General features: G+C 44.6%; 1 protein-coding gene across 31 annotated transcripts in view; it reads left to right on the top strand.

The window, feature by feature from the left end:
- The window catches only part of GIT2 (GIT ArfGAP 2), a 66,860-nt gene extending 41,446 nt beyond the window's left edge, over positions 1-25,414 (top strand). For 4 of the 31 annotated variants that reach the window (XM_054663510.2, XM_054663511.2, XM_063784915.1 and 1 more), the window contains exons 13-19: positions 1,994-2,136; positions 3,911-4,015; positions 7,706-7,954; positions 15,931-16,013; positions 16,611-16,799; positions 21,120-21,183; positions 22,013-25,414. In XM_054663510.2, the coding sequence (XP_054519485.1) occupies positions 1,994-2,136; positions 3,911-4,015; positions 7,706-7,954; positions 15,931-16,013; positions 16,611-16,799; positions 21,120-21,183; positions 22,013-22,225 (1,046 nt within the window). In that variant the 3' untranslated portion in view covers positions 22,226-25,414. Of the gene's footprint in view, positions 1-1,993; positions 2,137-3,910; positions 4,061-6,361; positions 7,151-7,705; positions 7,955-9,855; positions 9,946-15,930; positions 16,014-16,610; positions 16,800-21,119; positions 21,184-22,012 lie in introns of those variants that run through there. The other 27 variants (XM_016924164.4, XM_054663509.1, XM_063784913.1 and 24 more) reach the window with 14 other exon arrangements.
- The last annotated feature ends 2,555 nt before the right edge of the window (positions 25,415-27,969 follow it).

The raw sequence follows: 27,969 nt of genomic DNA, 5'->3' as shown, positions 1-27,969 counted from the left end.
AACCCGGGAGGCGGAGTTTGCAGTGAGCCAAGATCGCGCCACTGCACTCCAGCCTGGGCAACAGAGTGAGACTCTGTCTCAAAAAAAGAAAAGAACATAACTACCAAGCATAACAAGAATTGACTGCGTGTGGCTATAAGTGCTCGGAGAAAAACCTAGAAATAGGTCAACAAATAACAATGGCTATAAGTGATTATCTTACTTGTTCATTAGTTTCTAAATTGAATATATTGACTATTCTGTAATTATATTTATGTGTTTTAAAATATTTAAACAGTTAAAATAGGACCTATCCTTTATTATTATTATTATTATTATTATTTTTTTTTTGAGACAGAGTCTCGCTGTCATCCGTGCTGGAGTGCAGTGGCGTAGTCTCGGCTCACTGCAACCTCCACCTTCTAGGTTCAAGCGATTCTCCTGCCTCAGCCTCCCAAGTAGCTGGGATTACAGATGTGCACCACCACGCCCAGCTAATTTTTGTATTTTTAGTAGGGATGGGGTTTTGCCATGTTGGCCAGGCTGGTCTCGAACTCGTGACCTCAAGTGATCCATCTGCCTCAGCCTCCCAAAGTGCTGGGATTATGGATGTGAGCCCCTGTGCCCAGCTAGGACCTAGTCCTTTTAAATAACCACAATTCATCACCCAGATATCATCCATCCATTGTTTCCTCAACATCTCTGGGAAACAATATTAGAAGTCAGAGTTTGAGTTGCCTGAAAGAAATCAGAGAGACTTGGGTAGTTTGTGAAATCTTTTGTTCAAAGTGTATTAGATCCTCTAGAATAATCCCTGCTCCCTATGGAATAGACACTCCCTGCAACATGCACATGTGTATTTGTTTGATTCATTCTCCTCTATCTCTTTCTCTCACTGAGATGCAGGTAATTGACTAAATGCCAATGTTTCTATTCTTTTTTTTTTTTTTTGAGACGGAGTCTTGCTCTGTCGCCCAGGTTGGAGTGCAGTGGCGTGATCTTGGCTCACTGCAAGCGGGTTCATGCCATTCTCCTGCCTCAGCCTCCCGAGTAGCTGGGACTATAGGCGCCCGCCACCACACCTGGCTAATTTTTCGTATTTTTAGTAGAGACGGGGTTTCACCGTGTTAACCAGGATGGTTTCGATCTCCTGACCTCGTGATCCGCCCGCCTCGGCCTCCCAAAGTGCTGGGATTACAGGTGTGAGCGACCGCGCCCGGCCCAATGCTTCTATTCTTTGAGTGCCTAGGTTCTGGCTCCAGTTTAACAATTTGCTTTCTGTTTTGATTGACATTACCTTGTAAATATGTTATAGGTATTCATAGAATTACAGTTTATCTTCCATTACCTACAGCCTTATCTTCATGACCTGGAGCTAGGCTCTATCTCTAGAAACTTGGGAACCTGCCTTCTTTATCTGAGCAGTTCCTTCCTAAGCCATCTGTTTAATTTGCCCATATTTGGCAGGTAGATGAGAGGAATGCTGGAGTCTCTTATGTAGCTGTCCACCTGGTTGAAAACTTTTTCTGTTATCTCTGTATTGGTGTGAATATAACATTGCCATTTCTGTCATTTTCTTTCAGTCCTTGTTCATTTTGTTTTTGTCTTTGTTTTTGCTCTTAGAGACAGGGCCTCACTCTGATGCCCAGGCTGGAGTACAGTGGTGCAGTCATGGTTCACTGCAGCCTCAATCTCCTGGGCTCAAGCAATCCTCCTGTCTTAGCCTCCTGAGTAGCTAGTAGCTGGGACTACAGGCCTGTGACACCAGGCCTGGATAATTTTTAAATTATTGTGTAGGGATGGAGTCTCATTGTGTTGCCTAGGTAGGTCTCAAACTCCTGGCCTCAAGCAGTTCTCCTCCTTGGCCTCCTAGAATGCTGGGATTACAGGCAAGAGCACAGCATTCAGCCCTTTAAGTCTTTTAAATGGCTAAACCAAAAAATCCTCTCCGTAGTTTTTTGGAAGAAAAGCAATGTTTTAAGCCTGAAGTAAAGTTGTTTGCTTTTATTGATAGACAATGTGGAGCTCATACTGAAAACCATCAATAACCAGCACAGCGTTGAGAGTCAAGACAACGATCAGCCCGACTATGACAGCGTGGCATCAGACGAAGACACAGATTTGGAAACCACTGCAAGCAAAACAAACCGGCAGAAGGTGAGAGGCCATGCGTCCCATGGAAGGGCAAGCACGCATCAGCTGAAGGCTAGCCCTGCCAAAGCTGCTGTGCAGTGAGGTTGGGTTTGTTACTAGCTCAGGCCAAGCAAAGGTGAAACAAGGTTAAATGGTTTTAAAATAGGGATCCTTGTCCCTGCATCACAGCCCTGCTGCAGTTGAGACTTTATAAAACTTGTGAGGAGTGATTGGTGTGTTTTATTCATTCAACAAGTGTTTACTGAGTGACTTCTCTGGATATTACTCTCCTGAATGAGGCCTCGTCCCTTTCCTGTGAGGCTCTCATTGCCTAGGAGAGAGAGAACTGCAGGAGAAGGCACAAAGTGATGTGTGTCATACGAAGCACACACAGGCTGAGGGAGTGAGCAGAGAGAGAACCTATGGCTGGGAGCATCAGGTGGGGCTGTGTCATAGGACAGCTCTTAAGATGCGCCTCAAGGGACGCTTGGGATTGGGGCATGTGGAGGAGTCAGAAAGAGAGTGAAACCAGGGCATCTAAGGGGAAGCTGGTCATGCATAGGGACAGCCTAAAAAGGTTGGGACTCGAAGTTGCAGCAGGAGGGGTATGACACCCGATGGAAGAGAGTGGGCCTCACAGGCAGTGCAGAGCCCAGGATGCCATGTCTGGGGAGGACTCTTCTGGTGGGTTAGAGAGTGGAGGGAGAGATCCATACTGGAGCTGATGCAGGCCACCCAAGGACCCATGCTAGGATGGTGCGGGTGGGAGAGACCTCGGCACCAGAGTGTGAGCTGGGGGAGAGGGCGGCAGGACCCCAGGCTATGCACCCTCTGCTGACCTCCAGGACACACCCACAGAGGGGCTTGGCAACCATTTGAGAATGGATGAATAGGAAGGTAGAATAGAAAAGTCTTGGCAATAAGTCGGAAGGTTGAAGTGGGGAGATAGACTTATAGAAGATTTGTTTGGAGTTCTTCGGCCCACATGACTGTGAGAAAGATGGCGTCATTAGCAGATGCAGGGGACACCCCTGCACAGACTTCCCGGAAGCCACCTGGTTCACTCAGTGAGAGCCGAGGTCATTCCAAGACCCTCTGTGACCAGGCCCTCTGTCAACCGCCTGGCCTCCTGCCCAATCCATCCCACACACCTGCTCCCTCTAGCTGAGCTCCACTGCAGCCTGGAATGTTCTTCCTCCTGATTCATGTGACTCATCCCCTCACCTCCTGGGGCTCTGCTCACCTCTCACCCACTCACAGGCTTACCCCAGCTCCCCGCTTAACATGCAGCCCCCTACCCTGCTCTGTCTTATCTTTTCCCACAGCACTCATCACCCTCAATCATGCAATATATATACTCTCTCATGCTGTTGGAATATAAACACCATGGAAGCAGGAATCTTTGTCTCTTTTCTAATGTATCCCAAGCACCTAGAACACTGCCTAATGTTCAATGAAAATGTTGGAATGAATGAATTAATGAAAGAATGAATAAAAACAAAACGAGTGAACGAGAGAAAGGCTTACAAGACAGGACAGACCTCCTTAGACAGTCATTGTCAGCATAGATGTGTAGCCTCACTGCCTGTTCTATTAGAAAATACTGACTTTCAAATTTTTTAAATAGGATAGTGACCCTACTTTTATGTTTTAGTTTCGCATTACTCTCAGAGGCCTTGATTTGGTTTGACTAACTTTGCAATTCAGCTGGCTTGGTCAGAATTTGAAATTCTTGAGCTGTTAGTCTTTAATGTTCTCGTCATCTCAGATTGTGAACGTTTTCCCAATTTATTTTTAGAGCCTAGATTCAGATTTATCAGATGGACCAGTCACTGTACAGGAATTTATGGAGGTCAAAAACGCTCTAGTGGCTTCTGAGGCCAAGATACAGCAGCTAATGAAGGTGAATAACAACTTGAGTGACGAGCTGAGAATTATGCAGAAAAAGGTAACATGTTAATAAATGCCAGGACGGTTGACGCTTTAATCCCATAGTACAAGGAAGAATCTCAGGCACTGTGATGTGGTCCGAGGAAAGAAAAACAGTTATTGTAACAGCCTTAGAAATCTTTGGGCCAAGTTGTCTTTTTGAAGCAGGATGTATTTGGATATTTAAAATGAAATATATCCAGAGTAAGTTCCCCAGGTAGGAGAAACCTAACATCTATTTAAGCATTTGTGCCCATTAGAATAACCCTTGCACTATTCTGTGCTTCCTGGAAACCTGGATGGGGTTTCTTCCCATTGCTAGGGAAGGATGATCACACCATGGAGACAGAGCCAATGAGAGCCCTGGGCAGGGGCATGTTTATCAGCATTCAAACCCTGCTCCCACCCTGGCAGCCCTATCCCACATCCCCACCTTATTGCTCACCAGTTTTTACTACTAACTTGTATTATCCCCAGAGCCTACAGGAGGGCCTGCCACAGAGTAGGTTCTCAAAAAATAAGAAAAAACATTTCATTTGTACTAGGAAGAGCTGCACACTGGTAAAAAACAATCTCATTTGCTCAGCATTTTCTCATTCATTACCTTTTGAGAGAATCAGAACCGTGTGAATATATTAATCCCTAAAAGGAGTGTGGTTGATGGTAGCAAGGAATACCCTTAGTAGGAGGGGGATTGTGTATGCAACTCTTTATGAGAAGGCTAAGTAAGGGAATTCGAAAAATTGCAAATTTTGCCCATGACTTTGTGGGTATCACTCATCATTCAGCTCTAAAATGAGATTTGGACACTTTACTTAACCAGAAACAAAATGAAATATATAATCTATGTCTTTAGGCTGTCATTTGAGAAGTAAGGTTTTCAAATCATTTTCAAGACCTGAGGACATGGCACACTCCATGTGTGCCTGGACTCTTTTCAGTGCTGCTTCCTAAAGGAAGGTGGAAGAACTAAAAAGGGGCCCATGCCCCTCTATTTACTAGGGAAGGAAATTGCTGTGCACTTTTGCCTGGAGTTTGGTCTAGGATTCTTTTGATGTTGACTTCTAGAGCATTTTTGAGACTTTTTGAAATAAATGGCTCTAATGCCTATAGTAGCAGGGAATGAAGAATGCTTAAGATCAGCTAGCCTTAAACGAACAGACACTTGTTCTGTGTCTCCCAGCCCTGTCTAGGGCTGCTGTGCAGCTGTAAACGAGACAGACCGAGAGCCCCTTTGTCATAACATACAGGACCTGTATTTTCTTTGCCTTCTTTGGAATATATTTTATTTAGTGGATTATAGTTTGTTCCATTAATTGGACTAATAATTTTGACCAGGTGACTATTTCTGAAACATGCTGATTTTGCCACTGTAAATCAATCTGCTGCACATCACCTTTTAAAATCTAACAATGCTTCTTTTAGTATTTTTGGAAATCACCAGAGAGAGCCTCATTATCTCTGAAAGCAAATGTCTTGAGCTTCTTTGAGAAATGCAAGTGAAATTATTTGCTTTTGCTTATTGATTATCTCATCAATTCTTAGAAGTGCTTTTGATTTCTGAAACTATTGAATTGTCTATAACTTTTTATTTTCCCTTATACTCCTTCCAAATAAAAAAGTGTAGCCTGGTTCTTATTAAGATAAACATCATTAAAATTTATGTGAAGACATCTCTCTAAATACAGAGTACTAACATTTTTAAAAATTGAGACCAAGAACTTGTGCTCATGAGAACACATTCAGACAAAATCCAGGCATGAAAAGTGTTAGGATAAAGTTTCAGATTTCAAGGCCTTAACTAAATAACTGCCACAGAGGCTTTTTATACAGACAAACACGTGATCACATGCACCAGTGCCCCATTGAGGGACCTGTGTCAGTTACACACCTCAGTCCTTGAACCTTGACCACTTCACTCTAGGCCCTGGGTTCTCTATTGAATAGTTTCAACAGGCACTTCATGCCTGTCTGTATCCTGGAATGTAGAAATGTTCAGGGCTGCTTTGTCAGCTGCTTTGCAGCTGTTCTTTCCCTGGAAAGGGAATTGCAGATATGAGCTATACCCTGCCAGCCTTTGTGATATAAAAGCATTCTATCATTCTGTAATGGCTTGCTCTTCAAGGAAACAGAATGAGTGGTCTTTTTGTGGAAGAGGCAGTAAGTCACACTTTCACAGCAGTTTGGCATGATTAATATAAAGTATATGGAATTTGTTTATTTAGCAAAGATGATTATATTTCAAAGTTGGGTAAAGTTTTTAATATACATAAAGTTGACAAAGTAGCATGATTTGTATCTGATCTTTCACATTTAACAGTTGCTTGGAAAAGATGCTAATTAATGAAGAGGAGCAACTACTATTGGTGTATTTTTCACAGATTGGTGCTTTCTAAATAAAAATTGAAAGTAACTCCTAACATTGAATGGGTTTGCTACTGAAAAAGTAATGATCTTCTGGTGCAAACAGTTGCTTGTGGACTTAAACCTTGGCAGTGGTGGGGAATTTGGTCAGATTTTACAATCTCTGTCAAAGAATAGACAGCTGAACTCACACCACACCCAGCTTATAAAATGTCCATGGAAGATGAAGGCGCACCAGAAGGGAAGGACCCTGCGCAGAATGGACGTGGTGAATGGTGTTTAAAATGCCAGATGCCAAAGAGTAACACGATTCCCTGCTGACCCCTTAACTCTAATCCATCCAGCACCATGGAGCAGCCTGCATGTGAGGAATGGAAGGAGCATTCAGGGCCTCCAAGTGACAGTCTCTAAAATGGGGTGGTGCCAGGCAGATTAGCATGTTCAAAGCTGACACCACTGAGGTCGTGTTTTTTGGGTGACAAAGCCAAAGGAGAGAAAGGCCAAATATTCCAGCCCTGGCCAAAAGATGATCACTCACCAGACGGAAGCAAGCGTGCTGCGTGGAGCATCCATGCGAAGATGTCAATTCCATAGATCAATAGGTTTCCAGTTTTCTTCGTGATATGTTAATATAGCAAACTTACCATGATCCGGTTTTCTCTTTTTTCTTTTTTTTTTTTTTTACAAAGTGCTGAATTGTTTGGAATATCAAGAGTATTATGTAATAAAAACTTGTTGATCATAATTTTTCTTGTTGGCTTTTTGGAAAGCAATAGGCGATCTGATTTTTCATAAGCTGAACTTCTGTCTTTCTTGCTTTGCAAAGCAACCCTAGTCATCTTTGTGCTGCTTCCATGGTGTCTGCTGTCATTTTTGGCCTTTGCAAATTGCTCAGGGCTCATTTGAAAAGCAAGTTACCTAAATGATGTTTTAATGATCTCGAACTCTTGCTTGAAACAGCCTTAGAATAATCCAGTGTACAGCTTGCCTGCAAACATTTCCCAGCCCCACCATGACAAATTTTTAAGTGGTTAGACATTTTGTTTTGAGGAAGTCCAAACCACAACTTTTCCGCATTCAGAAATGAAGCTGTTTAATTTGCCACGTGATGAAGGGAGTTGATTGTGTTTCACCCAATCCAGAAGAAAGGGTCCTTGTTTGTATTGGCTTTTTACTTTCAGCCCGGCTAGCTGTTACTGTCCTTATTGTTTAAAGCTGGTAGTTGTTTTCATTTACTTGGTGTTTGCTTTTTCTGCTTGCTGTAAAAAAACACAGTCCCACTGCCAAACATTTCTTTCAGCTTCAAACACTCCAGAGTGAAAATTCGAACCTCAGGAAACAGGCCACAACCAATGTATATCAGGTGCAAACTGGTTCTGAGTACACAGACACTTCCAACCACTCTTCCTTAAAGAGACGTCCGTCTGCCCGGGGCAGTAGGCCCATGTCCATGTACGAGACCGGATCAGGTCAGAAACCGTATCTCCCAATGGGAGAAGCAAGCCGCCCCGAAGAGAGCAGGACGAGACTCCAGCCCTTCCCCGCGCACGTAAGTAACACCACTGGCGCTTCTGCTGTTCACTCTATGCAGCCTAACTACTCTGTTCCCTCTTCTGAACCTACAGGTCCCCACAGCTCTGCTTTGCCAAATTGGACTAAGAGAGTTACCATTGTGTTTGCTGTATTAACATGTCCACAGATGCTTGCGATATTCCCACAAGCACACAGGGCCATGGGCTGATGGTTTCCTAACCAAGTTGGGGATTCTGGCTCTTGCCCGAACTGCTGCTTTTTTCTCCCCCACATCCATGATTATTTCTCAACCAGCCAGTGTTGGAACTTTTTTTGGTAAAGCTTCCTTCCTTCTCTACTTCCAAAAACAAAAATAAATCATAAATTTCACTCTCAGAAGGAAGTGTTGCCTTCTTGGAGCTAGACAGGGATGTGCCCCTTTAAGTACTGGAGCCCTTAGAATCCAAGACGTCTTTTCAGCTCCTCCTCAAGCAGGTGGCCTTGAGTCTGTGGCCCAGGTACCCAGGCAAGGCTGGAAGACTCCAGGCCTCCGCAGCCTCTCCATGTGTGCTCAGTGTGCCTGCTAGGTTCGCTTCTGCATCCTGCTCCTCCCCCCGTGGTGGGGGAAGTGTGGCTTTGTTGTCTCAGAAAAGGAAATGTAATACTCTACATCAGTCTTAGAAGCACGGAATTCCAGAGATTGTGTTCTGCAGCAGGGTTCTTACAATCTTATTTTGCATTGGGATACATACTGTGTTATAAGGTTTTCAAATATATTTCTTCTGGATTACTTTATTATAAAAATATGTGTTCTGCCAAGATGTTACATTTAAACTTTTTCATGTGATGCTTTTTCAGAGGGTAGTATTTGTCTTTTTGAGTGTCAAAGTTTATTATTTCTTCAGTCAAATTTTATGGGAGTTTCCAAAAAAATTCTCAAGGTAGATGCAAAGCAAGGACATGGTTTCGTAAATTAAACCCTAGTTTAATTTTGTCAATTTTCAGTGTGGTAAAATTACAATATTGTTTTACTATAATTGGGAGTCTGTTATCTCAGATTCTTTTTAAGATATTTGGGTTTAACATTCTAAGGCAATTGATTTGATACATTTGATGTAATGGGAATGCCACTGAACTAAGTTAAGAATCTTTTTTTTTTTGAGATGGAGTCTCGCTCTGTCACCCAGGCTGGAGTGCAGTGGTGTGATCTCAGCTCACTGCAACCTTTACCTCCTGGGTTCAAGCAGTTCTCCTGCCTCAGCCTCCTGAGTAGCTGGGACTACAGGCACATGGTCCTGTGCCTGGCTAATTTTTTTGTGTTTTAGTAGAGACGGGGTTTCATCATGTTGCCCAGGCTGGTCTCAAACTCCTGAGCTCAGGCAATCCGCCCGCCTCGGCCTCCCAAAGTGCTAGGATTACAGGTGTGAGCTACCGTGCCCACCCTAAGTTAAGAATCTTATTTTTGTATAGCTGAAGACAAAATTTAGGAAAAGCAGCTTTGTTATTTTTCAGTGTACTTATTTTAGAAAAAATTAGAATATAAAGATATATCAGGAAGGCACTGTAATTGTACTAAAAATTAGATTGTGTATAGCAACTTAGAATCATTTTTATAGTTTCTCATTTCACATCAGTCCTGATTGAAAAACAAATATGCATTTCATAGTATCCATTAAAAAATTATTGACAAGTTTGACAAATTATGTTAGGTATTTCCCTTATGGAAAAGCAGCCTTATTAAATTCAGAGTAATTTCCAGGAGGTGTTTCACCAAGGGTTTAAGCATCTCTGGGGTCCTGTCACTGGTGGCCACTGAGATTGCAGCACTCACGTCACATAATGTGTGGTGTTCCAGGATTCTTTTACTGAAGCTGGCAAGGTGGTAGGTTTTTGGTTTGTTTTGTATTTTCCCGAGTGTGTTTCTTTTTCCCATTCCAGATCGGGAGGAGTGCACTTGTGACCTCCTCTTCATCTCTGCCTTCCTTCCCCTCCACACTTTCCTGGTCGAGGGATGAAAGCGCCCGAAGGGTTAAGTACATTCTGAATGGTCTGCTCTCTGGAGGAGGGGCCGTGCTCCTGGGCGCTTTGTGCTTGGGCTCTGGCCCTCCTGTCCCTCGCTAACTGCCCTTCCGTCCTGCATGAGGCAGCACTTCCTCCTGGTTTCTCACAGTGCATCAGGCTCACACTCGTGCACATGCACGCTCACCCATCGAGGGCGCCTCCCTTTCTCTAACCCCATACTGCTCATGTTCACGTCATATTTAACAAAGTTTGCAAATCACCCTACAGCATTTATTCTGAGCAAACTGTTTTTTTAAACAACCAGAAAATTAGCTGGCTGCTGGTTAGATATTATAATAGGCCAAATTTGTTCAATTTGTTCAGGGCTACAGTTGTCAGATTGAAACTGCTGTATGTGGACTCGCTGAAGTACTAAAATGTCGTGCCTTTTTTTTTTTTTAACCTGTGACACATTTTATGTCAGCACCACAAGTGCTGACAAACCAAGGTTTACAAGTCCCTGCATCTTGAATCAGAATTGTAACACCTTGTGGCATTGGAGCTGTGCAAGCAGCTGTTAACCTAAAGCTGTTCACTTGTACGGGTTGGTTAAACCTCACCTACTGGTGTATAATTTATGGTCTTAATAGCAGCGCATGATTCAGGTAAGCCCCTTTTAGAGTAGTCAGGCAGTAAGTATTAAGCACCTCCTCCATACACAGCGTTTTGGTAAGTCAATGAAAGGGTCCTAAGGACTTAGCTGGCACAGCCCCTGCTCCCAAAGGCACTGTCAATTAAAAAATACTTTCATGCATAAAGAGTGGTACATGACCACAACCTGGGAAAGCCGTGGAAAGAGCACAGGCTTTGAAAATCCACGTCCCAGTTCTGGCTCCATCTCTTTTTTAATGGAAGGGTAATGTAAGGTAAGAGGAGGAAGGTGGCTGTGGGTAAGGGACCACCTTTACAGGCAAGGTGGGGTTTGCACTGGGCCTTTGCCATTCCCTCCACACCTAGGAATTATGGAGAGCCTTTCTTTCCTAGTTCCAGTGGCATATGGATTACCAAGGCCCTTTCAGGATTCGTTTTTGTATTTTTTATTTTTTAGAGACAGAGTCTCATGTTGCCCAGTCTGTAGTACAGTAGCTATTTACAGGCATGGTCATAGCGTACTGCAGCCTCACACTCGTGGGCTCAAGCAGTCCTCCCACTTCAGGCTTCTGAGTAGCTGGGCCTACAGGCATGCGCCACCATGCCCTGACCCTTTTGGAATTCTTCACTTCACTTTCAGTCTATTAAGAATTCTCAGCCGAGTGCAGTGACTCACACACTTTGGGAGGCCTAGGCGGGTGGATTGCTTGAGCCCAGGAGTTCAAGACCAGCCTCAGCAACATGGCGAAATCCCATCTCTATAAAAAATATAAAAAATTATCCGGGTGTGTTGATGTGCACCTGTAGTCCCAGGTACTTGGGAGGCTGAGATAGGAGGATCACTTGAGCCCACCATGAGAGATCGAGGCTGCAGTGAGCCATGATTGTGCCATTGCACTCCAGCCTGGACAACACAGTGAGGCCCTGTCTCAAAAAAAAAAAAAAGGAATTACTGTACTAAAAAAAAAAAAATTATTGATACATTGTACTTAAAGTCTCGGCTGGGTGCAGTGGCTCATGCCTGTAATCCCAGCACTTTGGGAGGCCAAGGTGGGTGGATCACTTGAGCCCAGGAATTTGAGACCAGCCTGGCCAACATGGCAAAACCCGTCTCTACTAAAAATACAAAAATTAGCGACGGGTGGTGGCGCATGCCTGTAATCCCAGATACTTGGAAGGCTGAGGCACGAGAATCAAGAATCCCTTGAACCTGGGAAGTGGAGGTTGCAGTAAGCCGAGATTGCACCACTGCACTCCAGCCTGGGCGACAGAGTGAGATTGTCTTAAAAAAAAAAAGTCTCCTGAGCAGTTCTGAAATTGAACTGTAATGTTTCATTAAAATAGCCCAGATACAACTAAAGGACAGTTAGACAGTGATTAAATATCTCATTAGAAATTTTGTAAGTCAAACCTCTTTTGTCTACTGTGAAATTTTTGTTTTTTAATTTGTATGGTAGCCTTAAAAATCATTGCAAGGACTGCTTGCTGAGACAGAGTTTTGTACAAAAATCATTTAAACTGATCACCCTGATTGTTCCTGACAGCTTCATCATGAGTTTAGATTTTTATGGCGTGTCTTTATTCAGAGAACACTGCAAACCTATTAAATACATTGAACCAGCACCAGCTGTAAGGTAACCTTCCTATTAACAGCTTTGAGAGAGCAGCACTCTTAACCAATAGCTTTTGGCTCTGCATGTTTATAATAATTTTGATACAATTAAATGCTGGCTACACTGAAATTCTGTACATATGCTTTTGTTGACAACGATGGAAGGACTTAACTAACGTGTAAGTAACTGATTTCCTGGGTGGTTGCTGCTATATGTTGTTTTCCATACTTGAAAAAACATTTACCAAATGCATTTATTAGGTATATGAGTCACTACTCTTCTAAAATGTTTAAATGAAACTTGGTACTTTTGATCATTGAGGGTAATGCATTTGATTTGCGATTTATCACATTTTCATCAGGGAAGGCAAAAAGATTCATTATAAAGGCCAGACATGGTGGCTCACGCCTCTAATCCTAGCACTTTGGGAAGCCGAGGCAGGTGGATTGCCTGAGCTCGGTAGTTTGAGACCATCCTGGGCAACACAGTGAAACCCTGTCTCTATTAAAATACAAAAAATTAGCCAGGTATGGCGGTGGGTGCCTGTAGTCCCAGCTACTTGGGAGGCTTAGGCAGGAGAATCGCTTGAACCTGGGAGGCCGAGGCAGAAGTTACAGTGATCCAGGATTGCACCACTGCACTCCAGCCTGGGCGACAGAGCAAGACTGTGTCTCCAGATAAATAAATAAAAAAGATTCATTATAAAAATGTAGAATTTTCTGGGTTTAATTCTGTTTCTAGTTTGTTTTCCACTGGAGCAGCTCTGGGCAAATTTTTCAGTATAATTACGTAAATGCAAGTTTTTATCTATTCATATATGTGTATATGTATACACACACACACCTCTGTGTGGGTGTATATATAAAAACCAAAATAAAACTTAAAAGTTAGTTGGGGCCAGGTGTGGTGGCTAACACCTATAATCCCAGCACTTTGGGAGGCCAAAGTTGGAGGATCACTTGAGCTCAGGAGTTCAAGACCAGGCTGGGCAACATAGTGAGACCTTCTCTCCACAAAAAAGTACAAAATTAGCCGAGCGTGGTGGCACGGGCCTGTGGTCCCAGCTGCTCAGGAAGCTGAGGTGGGAGAATCGCTTGAGTCTGGGAGGTCGAGGCTGCAGTGAGCCGAGATTGTACCACTGCACTTAGCCTAGGCGACAGAGTGAGACCCTGTCTCAAAAAAAAAAAAGAAAAAAAAATTGGCAGGGTGCGGTGGCTCACACCTATAATCTCAGCACTTTTGGAGGCTGAGGCGGGAAAATCACCTGAGGTCAGGAGTTTGAGACCAGCCTAACCAACATGGTGAAACCCCATCTCTACTAAAAATACAAAATTAGCTCGGTGTGGTGGTGCATGCCTGTAATCCCAGCTACTCAGGGGGCTGAGGCAGGAGAATTGCTTGAACCCGGGAGGCGGAGGTTGCAGTGAGCCTAGCTTATGCCATTGCACTCCACAGGCAACAAGAGTGAAACTCAATCTCAAAAAAAAAAAGAAAAAAGTTAGGCATTCCCTGTGAAAGATAAGAAGGGTTTTGGGTTTTTCTTCCTTTTTCATTTTCTAAGCTCATCTCTGGAAGACCACAGTGCTTGCCCATGATCTTCCTGCTATAGACTTCTAGCAGCCAAACTCACTGACTGTTCATAAAGCCAGATCAAAACAAGGCAGCAAGAGAAGCAGAACTACTTATTGGTAGGAGATATAAACAAAGGGATCATCAAAGTTGTAGATTCTACAGAAATTAGTTTTACAGACTCCCCATATGGCTCCAAGCCAACGTTTAATCTGCCAGATGGATTTGAGTGGCTGCAGGATGCACGAGTTCATAGTGAATTTTAGGAGCCCACAGCAAGTGTCTTGTATTTGAGCAGCTGGGAACTAAACAGCATGCGTGGAGGTGTGGATGGAAGACCTTAGCCGACAAAGAAGAGAACATGCGCCCTGGGAGCAGAAGAGTGTATGGGGATAGCAAACAAAGTGTGGTGTGAATAAGGGGGGCTCCTCCACGTGGGTCCGGCTGCCTTGCCTGTACCCACCAGGTGTTATCAGTAAGGAGTGACAGGCTTTATGTAGAGTTTTGTGGGTTTTTTTTTTTTCTTTTTCTTTTTGGTTTTGTTTTATTTTGTTTTGTTTTGTTTTGTTTTTTGAGTTAGGGTCTAGCTCTGTCACCCAGGCTGGAGTGCAGTAATACGATCTCATCTCACTGCAACCTCCGCCTCGTAGGCTCAAGAGATCATCTCACCTCAGCCTCCCGAGTAGCTGAACTGCAGGTGTGCACTACCACACCCAGCTAATTTTTGTACTTTTAGTAGAGATGACGTTTCACCATGTTGCCTAGGCTGGCCTCAAATTCCTGGCCTCAAGTGATCTGCCCACCTCGGCCTCCCAACATGCTGGGATTACAGGTGTGAGCCACCGCACCTGGCCATGTAGACCTTCTTAAACCAACTTACTCAAAAGTAGCCACTCTTTTGGATGAAGCTACAGGGTTTCCATATGTTTAAACAAAGCTCTTAGTTTACATCTGTGTCCTTAGCCACATTTTATTGCAGCATCAATAAAACTCCTTAGTCACATGTTTTGATTAACTTGGATGAAATTCAAGGAGTAAAGCTAGAAATAGCTCACACTTGTATTTTATAAGGTAAGTGGTTTAGGTTTTAAATTAGCCTTCACTGATCTCTGTTCCAGAGAAGTTCTCAAGCATTATGGGTGAAATAAATAGGGAAAATAATGTTCATGAAATACTCAGAACATAGTCCCCTTCGAAGGAATAAAGTCCCCTTCAAATTTCGTCACCCTAGAAGATTGTGTGTTTAGCAGTGCTGCCATTTGTTCAAAACATTTTTAGGATTCCTCTTTTGAATCTGTATCCCATTTTTGATCACCACAGTTGCACCAAATCTTTACATTTTAAGGGATAGATTTGAGCCCAGGCATGAAATATTGGAGGTAGCAGGAGGCAGGAGACCTGGTGCTTGGTCCTGTTTTTCTGCAGACTTTGTGGCCTTTGGTGGGCCACCCAGCTTTTTTGGCCCTTCATTTTCTCATATGGGGTTCAATCAGATAATCTGAAGGTAGCTTCCAGTGCTGAAGGTCTGTGGTCATATAAGTGCTGGCATGTTTTTTTTTGTTTGTTTCTGAGACAGGGTCTTATCTTACTCTGTTTCCCAGGCTGGAGTACAGTGGTGCGATCATGGCTCAATGCAACCTTGAACTCCTGGGCTCAAGCAGTGCTCCCTCAGCCTCCTGAGGAGCTGGGACTACAGGTTCATGCTACCATGCCTGGCTTATTTATTTATTTATTTATTTATTTTATTTTATTTTTTAAATGTTGCCCAGGCTGGTCTCAAACTCCTAGCCTCAAGCAATCGTCCTGCCTCAGCCTCCCAAAATACAGGGATTACAGGTGTGAGCCACCACACCCTGCCTGTATTTTAACTGCATCTCATTATGTTATAAATTTGAGAACTAAATGAGGATGTGTTGCCTTGCATGTCTGTTAGTTTGTACTAAGGATCTGATTAGGAAGTGGCCACTGAGCTAAGAAGAAAATGGTGCAAAGAAGGAAAGAGGCCATTTCTGGATCCAATATTCATCTTTTACTAAATTTTCACTAGAGAGTTGTCCCCTGTTCCAAATGAGATTTGGGATGTGAAGGCCAGTAGCCTAACAGGTAACAATTCCTGGGGAAGACTCCTGAGAAGGGTCTCATGTTACAAACTCATGAGGGTCCCTCTTCTTTCTTGTAGGCATCCAGGCTGGAGAAGCAGAACAGCACACCTGAGAGTGACTACGACAACACTCCCAACGACATGGAGCCAGATGGCATGGGGTACATGCACAGGACGAGCGTGCCAGGGGAGGGGCTCCCCAGGGCCAGAGACCTGGCAGGCCTGGGCCAGCAGAAGCAGTTCACCACACACACCCCTTTTCTCTATTTTCAGACTCATAAAGTCTTAAAGTATTCAAGCATATGCTCGTAGTTTACATGTCTTGTCATCTGACATTGTTGCCAAAAGGCCTTTTTCTTTGTACCAGCATGTTATGTGTCTCTAGCTGTCTGTAGTGTGTTTAAAGTCATTACCCCACTTCATCATGAAGACAACATTAGGTTACATTCTGCATTTGTATCCAAGGAGTTGGCCCACCTGGGGATGGCTTTATAAACAAACACCCTCCCCGCTCCAGGTATTTTCCCTCCCTTTTCCCCTCCTTCACCCTTCCTGTGAGAGTCAACACTTCCAGCCCTATGGTAGAGTGAAATAGCCGATTTTAGAGCCTTACCATGAGTCTCCTGCTAGACAGGATAAAGGAAATGACGAGACCAGCCTGCTCATGCATTTAGCCAGTGCATACAAAGTGGCTCCTAGAAGCAGAGGGGTAGCTGATAAGCACCTGCTGTATTTAACTGCATCTTTAATGTTCACAGGTCAAGCCGAAAGGGACGGCAAAGAAGTATGGTGTGGCCAGGTGATGGCTTGGTACCAGACACAGCAGAACCCCATGTGGCCCCAAGCCCCACTCTCCCTAGCACCGAAGATGTCATCAGGAAGACTGAACAGATCACCAAAAACATACAGGAGCTCTTAAGAGCAGCCCAAGAAAATAAACATGACAGGTAAGCAGGATTGAAGACCCTGCTTTGGGAGAGCATGAGTTATGCACCCAGAAAGGGATGATGCCCATGTTCATAATGGCAGCTATTCCCAGCATGCTGACTTCAAGGTCATTGAAAACAAGTCTACATAACAGGCTTAAGAACAATGTCAGTTTTGGTTTGCTTTGTCTTGTTTGATTTACATGGTATTTTCTTTTTTTTCATCTTGTTATGAAGCTCCGAAAATAAATGCCTCTAGAAACAGGATTGCGGCATAGTTAGGGTGGTGACAATGCTAGCTCTAGGTGGAGGGGGAAAGGGGCTACCTTACACCTCGCTTCTGGCCATGGCTATACCCTGGTCTGGCTAAGGACAAGGCCGCTGACACAAAAGGTATCCTGGGCTGGGCACAGTGGCTCACACCTGTAATCCCGGCACTTTGGGAGGCCGAAGCAGGTGGATCACCTGAGGTCAGGAGTTTGAGACCAGTCTGACCAATATGGTGAAACCCTGTGTCTATGAAAAACACAAAAATTAGCTGAGCATGGTGGCATGTGCCTGTAGTCCCAGCTATTCAGGAGGCTGAGGCAGGAGAATTTCTGGAACCCTGGAGGCGGAGGTTGCAGCGAGCCAAGATCATGCCACTGCACTCCAGCCTGGGCAACAATAGCGAAACTGTCTCAAAATAAATAAAGTTGATCTCATCATCACCCAAATCCATCTCTGCACATGAGAGGGGAGGCTGTTTACTCTGACTAGAAGCACGTCCTGTGGTTAATTCTTACCCTGAGGAAGGGACTGGCTCTTGCTCCAACTTAGCCTTTTGTTCTTTGAGAGTGAATTCTCTGAGAACTTCCGGTGAGTTGGGAACTGCTTGGGGTAACATCCTAGCTTCCCATGGTTGGCAGGATGTAGACACTCATAAAACATTAGCTAAACCAGCAGAGTTCAGTCAAACCCAAGAAAAATCTCATTCTTTTCATTAGGTCAGCAAAGTTTAGGACTTCAGTGAAGAACTTTCTTCACGCCTTGCACGAGCAAAAAGTATTCAAGGGATGCTGTGCTGTTTACTCTTCTCTCTGTTTTCTTCTTCCACACAGACATGCATCTGGGCCTTTGTATTCCCTTTTGTAGTCCTGGCACTACTGGGCCAACCTCCCCTTTCTGTACCCTTTTTTATATGGCTCACACATCTCCCAATGTCCTTATTTCCCACTAGGAAAGAGGGAATAATCCATGTTTATTGAAAGATAAGAGTTAGTCTTCTGGAGGGACTGCTGGAAGCTCCTCAGAGAAAAAGAGAAACATGCATAACTTTTAAGCCTCCTTCGATAAAAACTGTCTAATTATTTGGCTTCCTCCTCCCTCCTTTCCCAGGCATTCTCTTCATACCACGCCTTTGGGACCCCACGGGTTACAAGCACACTCACTTTGCTTAGAACCATAGTCTTGGCAGTGAGTGACTTCATATGTGATTACAGAAAGCAAAGTATCCCGTGGCTTTCCAAAGTACAGAGCTTTTTTTTTTTTGAGACAGAGTCTTGCTCTGTCACCCAGGCTGGAGAGCAGTGACACGATCTTGCTCACTGCAACCTCCGCCTCCTTGGCTCAAGCGATCCTCCTGCCTCAGCTTCCCAAGTAGCTGGGATTACAGGTGCACGCCACCATGCCCGGCTAATTTTTTTGTATTTTTAGTAGAGACAGAGTTTCACCATGTTGGCCAGGCTGGTCTCGAACTCCTGATCTCAAGTGATCTACCCGCCTCAGCCTCTCAAAGTGCTGAGATTACAGGTGTGAGCCACCGTGCTTGGCCAAAGTTTTTGACAGCGTTTAATGTAATCATGATTCAATAACACTTCCTTCCCGAGCACCGTGACCCCGTTTGTCAATGTGCTTCGCTTTTCATTTCCTCTAGTTCAGAAGTGCTGTGCTTGTATTTCAAACTAAAATGTGCTTGCCTTATATTGCTGTCTTTGTCAAAAATACAAATATCTGCCCTGAGGCCATTTCTACTTCAAAGATGCAATATGGTGCTTGGTACAATTTGGGAAATTTCTTTATTTTTTTTCTTTCTTTGTTTAAAATTTACAAATCCATTCAACAACACATATAATGATCTGATTTCCTTTTTTGTTTTAAGACCATGAGAGAATGATGCAGAGATTTTAATCCTTAGCTCATTCTTTTGGTTTAAAACCATAATTGGTCTAGAGAATTTATATTTCATAAATTGTTCAATGCTATATTAAAATTTCTGGATACTTAGATACCCAAGATGCTTTTATTTATAATCTTGAATTGTACGAATTAAACCCATGCCTTTTTCTCTTGTTTTCTCCTCTTGATCCATGTAAGCAACCCCAGCCCCTGACCTTCCTGAAGTCTGGTCTTGTCTCCTGGGCCTCCAGCCTCACTCCTGCCCTCACACAGGCACACATACAATTCAGGGATTATGACATATTATGCACGAAAACCTTTTTGAGGAAAGATACCAATGTGAAGTTGTGAATGTGGACTCCTGTTAGAGGAGGAGGGCTTCCTCATTAATCTGGGTGTGCTTGCTTTTCTATCTCGTCGAGGACTTCCCCAAATAGTTCATAATGAGTGAGCTTTTGAGAGATGGCCTTAGGAAAGATTCCTTCTCTGTGCAGCAGGAGGAAAGGGTGAATCGTATTTCTCAAAAATGAAACCATAAACAACAAAATATAAAACTCTTCACTGGCTGGGCACAGTGGCTCACACCTGTAATCCCAACACTTTGGGAAGCCGAGGCGGGTGGATCAGTCAGGAGTTCAAGACCAGCCTGACCAACATGGTGAAACCCCATCTCTACTAAAAATACAAAAATTAGCCGGGTGTGGTGGCGCAAACCTGTAATCCCAGCTACTCGAGAGGCTGAGGCAGGAGAATTGCTTGAAGCCGGGAGGCGGAGAAGCCAGGAGGCGGAGGTTGCAATGAGCCGAGATTGCACCACTGCACTCCAGCCTGAGCGACAGAGCGAGACTCCATCTCAAAAAAAAAAAACAAAAAACTTCAGTGTGGTTCTCAGTCACTGTGATATTAACAGACACACAGTTTATTAGTATGCATGATACATGTGACGGCTGTGGACATTGCTTTTTTCTCTTTCTGAAATCTGTGTGACCAGATAGGTTGTTGCCCCTTCATATTTACAAGTTAAATAACTTCATATATGTTGGAATTTTTGTTATTAAATGGTTTGTGATTCTAATTGCTCACAAAGGTAGAAGTCAGGATTTCCTATGAAGGCATTTTTGGATACTATAAACCATTTTCTTGAAATGTAATGGTTTAATTTAAAATGTAGGCAGTCTTTTTTTTTTTTTTTAGACGGAGTCTCGCTTTTATCCCCTAGGCTGGAGTGCAGTGGCACAACCTTGGCTCACTGCAACCTCTGCCTCCCGGGTTCAAGCGATTCTCCTGCTTCAGCCTCCTGAGTAGCTGGGATTACAGGCATGCGCCACAATGCCTAGCTAATTTTTTTGTATTTTTAGTAGAGACGGGATTTCACCATGTCGTTCAGGCTGGTCTCAAACTCCTGACCTCAGGTGATCCGCCCACCTTGGCCTCCCAAAGTGCTGGGATTACAGGCGTGAGCCACTGCGCCCGGCCGACAGTTTTAATTATAATAGTTTTGAAACTAGATTTGTTACAAAGGTGAAGTACATAAGTTGCTTATGACAATCTATTCAGAAGCCAACTTCATGGTTTAAAAAATGGGGAAAGGGCTGGACACCGTGGCTCACACCTGTAACCCCAGCACTTTGGAGGCTGAGGCAAGAGATTCACTTGAATCCAGGAGTTCAACACAAGGCTGGGCGACATAGTGGGACTCCTCTACAAAAAAATATTTAAAAATCAGCCAGGCATGGTGGTGCATGCCTGAAGTTCCAGCTACTTGAGAGACTCCAATTCTAATTTTAAGGAATTTTTTCAGTCCTTTATTTTTCACTTCTGTGGCCTTTTGCATGGAAATCCTTTCTCTTTCTAGAAATTGGGACGATGAAACACATGAGAAGTAAATGACTGACGTGAGGAGGGGTGAATTATGTTTCTGTACTGTTGTGTGGCCTCACCTGACCAAGAGTGTATGTTGCCATATTTCATACCTGGAGACTTTTCATCAGATTGAACTTTTAGGAAGCAATGAGAGTCCTGCTTTATAACCATGTGCCCTCTGGTGGTGTGGGATGCACGGCTGGCTGCAGCCCCAGCCCCTTCATGAAGGGAATGTAAACAGAATCTGTTCTAGCACTTGAGTACTCTTTGCCTCTGAATCATTTTTACTGTCATTGAATAACTTCTTCAATATTCTTGCAGTTATATTCCCTGCTCAGAGAGGATACACGTAGCTGTTACAGAAATGGCAGCATTATTCCCCAAAGTAAGTCACTTCCTACTCACTTGGTTTAAATCCTTTTAAATGAACAGCAAGAAACTTCTTTATGACCTATATATTACATTAGCTTTTTTGTAGCACATGCAGTTTTAAAATATGCAGTCGAGGCCGGGTGTGGTGGCTCACGCCTGTAACCCCAGCACTTTGGGAGGCCGAGACAGGCAGATTACCTGAGGTCGGGAGTTCGAGGCCAGCCTGACCAACATGGAGAGACCCTGTCTCTACTAAAAATACAAAATTAGTCAGGCGTGGTGGTGCATGCCTGTAATCCCAGCTACTCAGGAGGCTGAGGCAGGAGAATCGCTTGAACCCAGGAGGCGGAGGTTGCGGTGAGTCAAGATCGTGCCATTGCGCTCCAGCCTGGGCAACAAGAGTGAAACTCAGTCTCAAAAAAAGTAAAATAAAATAAAATATGCAGTCGTATAGAGCTTTGAAATATTTTTGTTCTGCATGAATGTTGATTTAATAAGACAAGGATATACAAGTCGTGCTAAAAGGCAAATTTTAAAATTTATAGGATTTTCTGGAATATTTTACCCACATGGATTAATATTTTTCAAAAACTACCTCAAAATACCACATACTACTAAAATTACCCTGCATGCACTTTGACCTTTGAATCAGAATATTTCAGCATCTCTTACACTGTGGGCTGCAAAGCTTGGAGTGTGTGAAGCACCCCTTTGAGAAAGGGCAGGACCAAACCGCCTTTCACTCTGGGGAGCAGCTTGGTTTGCTTTAGAAGAATGTTTGTCCCCTGCTTTTGGATGTCTGCCCTGCAGTTCAGAGTAAACGGCTGTCTTTTTCCTTTTAGAAACCCAAGTCTGATATGGTGAGGACTTCCCTTCGTTTACTGACGTCCAGTGCCTACCGACTGCAGTCAGAGTGCAAGAAGACCCTCCCAGGGGACCCCGGCTCACCCACAGACGTTCAGCTGGTCACACAGCAGGTCATCCAGTGTGCGTACGACATCGCCAAGGCTGCCAAGCAGCTGGTTACCATCACCACCAAAGAGAACAACAACTGACAAGGGCAGGGCACCGCCTCCTCTGTTTTCTAGGCTTTATAAAGTCCAATTTCAAATTCAGACGCAGAACTCTTCAGATTTCTACAAAAAGAAACATTTAATGACGGTTTAAAACTTTTTAAAAGAAAACTCAGTATTATTTTTGCATGTTTTCTAACCAATTTTCAACTATTTAACCCACTTGCCTTATTTTGTGCCTATTTGCTGGTTTAGTTTCTGATGTTCGGTTGTGTTGTCAACAACTGTTGAGTTGATCACATACATCCAAAAGTATAGTTTCATTGTCTAAAGTTTGTGAAAACTTTTCCATCCCTTAAAACTCCCTGCCTGTGGCTAAAACTATAAATGAAATTTTTCATAAAACATTTTCTTGAGAGAGTTCAGTTAAAAAAAAAAAAAATCAGCGTCATTTGTTCCCTGCCAAGCATCGTGCAATAAGTGAATTTCCTGGCCTACTTCAGAATCTCTAAGTTTGGGGTATCTCCAAGCATGTATGTAGAGAAAGGACTTTGCCGCTTTTTAAAACTAGTGTCACAGTCTCTCTTGGGAGGAAACAATGAATTGGTCCATTTCTTCTCAGTGTTTTACCCTGTTACATGTTCTGTTATTTAATGTTGTTATCTCAAGCTCCTATCTCTTGATATTTTCTTGTCATCTTGAAGGCTCCATGGAATGAGATAAAGCATTGACCCACCACAGGACATCTCATGAAGCCATGTTCAGGGTAGGAGCTCCACGCACATCACCACCCATTGTCAGGTGCTCTCCCTCACCCCTGTAAGCCAGACAGTTTGTTCAAAACCTGCAGCAAAGAGAAGCATCAGTCTAACAAGCCAGAACTCATTTTGTGCCACCCATTTAGGTATCACTACCATGAACTATAGGGAAAAGAAATCACCTACTCCCTGACATTGTGTTGTACCCTTCATCCAAAAGTCAGCTTGCTTCTCTGACCACTTACAGCTTTCTCACATGAGTTGCTTCACATTTTTCATCATCTTTAAGGACTTCTTATAAGGAAAGATGTATCGTATCGCAGTCATCTGAGTTAGTTTCTCCTCCATCACCTCATGAGTACTTGAAAATTAGACATCAACTTTCAAGAGTTCCTTAGAGAGTGTGCTCTAGCTGGCTGCCTGCTACCCCAAAGCTCTGAAAGAGTAAGGTTGAAGTGCTGGAACATGCTCAGATTGTTTTTTAGTTACTAAAAAGCCCCTTCTTGTTCTGAATGTGAAAGCTCTTCCCGTTCCTGCTTACTGCAGCCATTCTGTGTGTGTGGTTCAGACCCTGGCCTAGGGCCGGTAATGTGGATGAGTGAAGGGAGCCAGGTACACGGCAGCAGGGCAGAGGAGACTATGGGGAGCCCACGGCCTACACAGTAGGGGCAGTAGCCCCCAGCTCCACGCCTGTTGCCATGTGGAAAAGTGGGCCTAGGGTGGCCACAGCTTTGATTTTTCAAGAGACAAGAAACCTAGATGTTTTTTGGTGCCATCTCTCCATTTATAAATGTTGGCAACCAATTTGAACACTTTCAGAGACCATGTGCAGGTGAGCTGTGTCCTCTAGGCTGCCAGCTCACAGCCCCCACCCCAGGGCCCTGTAAGCTGTGCAGTGTGAGGGCCTGGCTTCCCCGGACACACCTGGAGCAGCCTCTGAGTCTTACCCGTAATGGAGCCAGCCAACCCTGTGTGTTATGTTGCTGTCGCTCCTGTTTTTAACCATATGTTCTGTCCCATAGTGGTCATTCACACATGTGAAGAAGACACAAGAATCAAAGTACAAGTTGCCTCAATACATGCTAATAACTAAGCTTCTATTTTCACAGGACTGATCGATGCACACCTTTATAGCTTGACCGTATGCTGTCATGAAAGTAGCACCCCGACGGTGCTTGCTTTACTAAGTCACCGTGTGTGGATGCTTTTGTCGCATTTTGCTTCACTGTGAGTAGCATGGGAAAAGGGTCCACGTCTCCAAAAGACTCTTCTACTTGTTTGTCCCACAGCCCTAAGTGCCACATTGCTGTTGGATGCTCCCGGGATGCCTTCTAGAAGGGGGCCTCCCACCTTAAGTTCAGGCGCCATCTGATAGCCTTTTCTGCAGGCTTCATGTCCTTAGCTGACCCTCCTTTTTCTTGCAAACCCCTGCCCCTGCTGTCCCAGGGAGGACGGGCTTCTGTAGAGGCTTCTGGGAAATGAGCTGTCTGCAGGAGGTGAAGCAGTGTTTTCCTTGGAATGTTTGAGGACCTGCAATAGAAGATGTTGCCTTTATGGCCCTAGAGAAAGTCAAGGAACATGGGGACCAACAAAGCATTTCCAGTTGTAAGAATATGTCAGAAGAGTGCTCGGTTAGCCCACGGTGCCAAAACTCCAAACAAGTTCCCCGGTGGAATGACGTGGCCATTGGAGGGCTGCAGGTCGTCCTCTCTGTATGTGCCCCGCGCATTTCCTTGGCCTCATCTGAGATCTGGTGTCAGAGTTCTCTGCTCCTGTTGGCAAATCGCACCTTATCTGAACGTTTGTTCCAGCCACCTTTTGCACATGGATTCCGTACCTTGCACTAGCAATGTCTACCTTCGGTAACGTCGTTCTTTTTTACCCTGTATTCTCAATGATCCCTTCCTCCCCATATGCCACCCTTCCCCCAAAGCTGATAGGGCAGAGGTGCACTTTATGAAACTGGCACTTGACTGAACAGAAGGAAACAGCTGTACCTCTAAGCTCCTTTCACAGAAATCGTCATCTGCCTTGGAATGCAAATAGTTCTTATTTGCCAAAGAACAGTGAATTGGGCCCAAAGATCAAACACAGCATTTCATGTAATCAGAATTCTAAACGCACAACTCGGGAGCTGTGCACGGCTTCTCAAGTGATTCAGTTGCAGAACCAAGAGCAAAACTCGCCTGTTTTTGTCCTCAATGGCACCCATGAGCTTTCCAATAGTATAATTTTCTTTCTTTCCTTGTCCTGGTTGAAGGTAACATGTGTTCCTAGAAAAGAAAATGCTGCATAGGAAAACTGAGATGCCTTTTATTCCAACGTGTTTGATCCCTGTCACTCATTATTCTGTACTTTTTATTGTACATTCTATTCCTGTAATTATTGTGCCCTTTAAGTGTTGTAAAATCGTTTTGGAATTTGTGCCTGCTAGTTATGCAATAAACAGGCTCTACAGGTGTTTTTGTGGTAATGCTGTGCTCCCCATCAATTAGTTGATGTTTCCAGATACTCTGTAAAAGGTCTGAGGAAGTTCTCCCAAAACGCCATCATTAGTGAGATGCAGTGTTTCATATGCTTTGGGGCTCCGCAGTTTTACAGTAATGACTATCTTTTTCTTCCTCTGTGCTTAGCAAATAGGTTTTTTTTTGTTTTGTTTGTTTTTTTTTTGAGATGGAGTTTCACTCTTGTTGCTCGGGCTGGAGTGCAATGACGCGATCTCGGCTCGATGTGATCTCGGCTCACCGCAACCTCCGCCTCCCGGGTTCAAGTGATTCTCCTACCTCAGCCTCAGAAGTAGCTGGGATTACAGGCATGCACCACCCCACCCGGTTAATTTTGTATTTTTAGTAGAGACAGGGTTTCACCATGTTGCTCAGGCTGGTCCTGAACTCCCAACCTGAGGTGATCTGCCCGCATCGGCCTCCCAAAGTGCTGGGATTACAGGTGTGAGCCACGGCACCCAGAGCAAATAGCTTTCTTTGAACACTGCATCAAGATACTAGTTCCATGCATCTTATCATAATATATTTATTCCCTAAGTTTAACTTTTTTTTCTTTTGGAGAGAGGATCTCACTCTGTCACCCAGGCTGGAGTGCAGTGGTGTGATCTCAGCTCACTGCAACCTCCATCTCCTGGGTTCAAGTGATTCTCGTGCCTCAGCCTCCCAAGTAGCTGGGATTACAGGCATGCACCACCACCCCTGGCTAATTTTTTGTATTTTTAGATATGGGGTTTCACCATGTTACCCAGGCCAGTGCGAACTCCTGGCCTCAAGTGATCCACCCACCTCGGCCTCCCAAACTGCTGGGATTACAGACGTGAGCCACTGTGCCTGGCCCCTACGTTTAATTTTTTTAATGCAGTGAAAGCCAGCCCAGCACAGATGCCCTCCCTTCTTCCTAACAGGTGATGGGGTCCTGGAATGAGCTCAGTGTCTTAAAACCACTGGTCTTATTTTATTTTCAGAGAAAGGCCCCCTGTGCAGGTTCCTAGGGGGAGCTGGTATAGATTTGCATGGGGGTTCATCAGGGCTGCCCATGGTCACCTGTGATTGTCCTCTGGTTAGGTGACTTGGGACTCTTCTCCCAAATGGAAGAAGGGTGGGGTAGGGCCTGAGCACCACGGGTACTTTTCCAAGTGAGAAGTCGGAAAGATGCCACGTCCTCGCTGTGATCCTGCTTGTTCAGGGGGACGTCTGTGCAGGCTTAGGACCAGTGTCTCACACAGCTCACACCCAGAGCAACCTCCTCAGGCAAGGAGGCTCAAAAGAGCCAGCAGCAGACCTCCTGGAACCCTGGCGGGCTCACCAGGCCGGGCCCCCACAGTCTGGTTCAGCAGCTCTGGGGTGGGGCCCAGGAGTAGGCACTTCTAACAGGTTCCAGGGACCACACTCTGCGAAGCTCTGCTGTAGACCGTTTCCAGGCCTTTCCCACCACACAGCTCCTTGGCTTCTGCTTTTAAACATGTTTTAGTGTAGGAGAGTCATGTGAAGTCATCATTATAATTTTAGCTGACATTTCCTCTGTGCCAGGCACTGTGCTGAGTTCTTTTTTTTTTTCTTTTTTGAGACAGGCTGGACCGTAGCAGCATGATCTCAGCTCACCACAACCTCTACCTCCCGGGTTCAAGCAATTCTCCTGCCTCAGTCTCCCGAGTAGCTGGAACTACAGGTGCGTGCCACCATGCCCAGCTAATTTTTTTGTATTTTTTTTTTTTAGGAGAGACGGGGTTTCACTATGTTGGCCAGGCTGGTCTCCAACTCCTGACTTCATGATCTGTCTGCCTCGGCCTCCCAAAGTGCTAGGATTACAGGCGTGAGCCACCACGCCTGGCCTGTGCTGAGTTCTTGACACACGTTCATTCATTTCATCCTCACTACAGCCGGATGAAGTGAGTGGTTTCTTCCCATTTTTCAGATAAGGATGTTTACAGCCCAGGAGGCCGAGCCTCACATCCAAGGAGAGAGTGTGTCAGTTGCTGTCATGCTCCTTACTCCTCTTCACCACCAGGGTGCGCTTCCCAGCCTCCGGCGGAGTCACAATGTTACAGGATCTCTGGGGTGTCGATTTTTCTGGCTGGAAATATCTGGCCAGTGCCTTTGCCTGAGTTCTTGTTGTCCTGCATCCTGGAAGAATGAGGTACGCAGACAAGTGGAGGGTGAAGACTTTTTTTTCTTTCTTTTTTTTTTTTTGAGACAGAGTCTTGCTCTGTTGCCCAGGCTGGAGTGCAGCGGTGCAATCTCGGCTCACTGCAACCTCCGCCTCCTGGGTTCAAGCGATTCTCCTGCCTCAGCCTCCTGAGTAGCTGGGATTACAGGCACATGCCACCATGCCCAGCTAATTTTTGTGTTTTTAGTAGAGACGGGGTTTCACCATGTTGGTCAGGCTGGTCTCGATCTCCTGACCTCGTGATCTACCCACCTCAGCCTCCCAAAGTGCTGGGATTACAGGCGTGAGCCACCATGCCTGGCCAAAGATTTTTATTTAGTGTTAGAACAGCTCCTCTCTGTAGGCAGGTCGTCCCGT

This window comes from Pan troglodytes, chromosome 10 (assembly GCF_028858775.2).
Source record: "Pan troglodytes isolate AG18354 chromosome 10, NHGRI_mPanTro3-v2.0_pri, whole genome shotgun sequence".
NCBI lineage: Eukaryota > Metazoa > Chordata > Mammalia > Primates > Hominidae > Pan > Pan troglodytes.
Note: the sequence above shows the minus strand (reverse complement) of the source record. Positions and strands in the feature narration are given on the sequence as shown.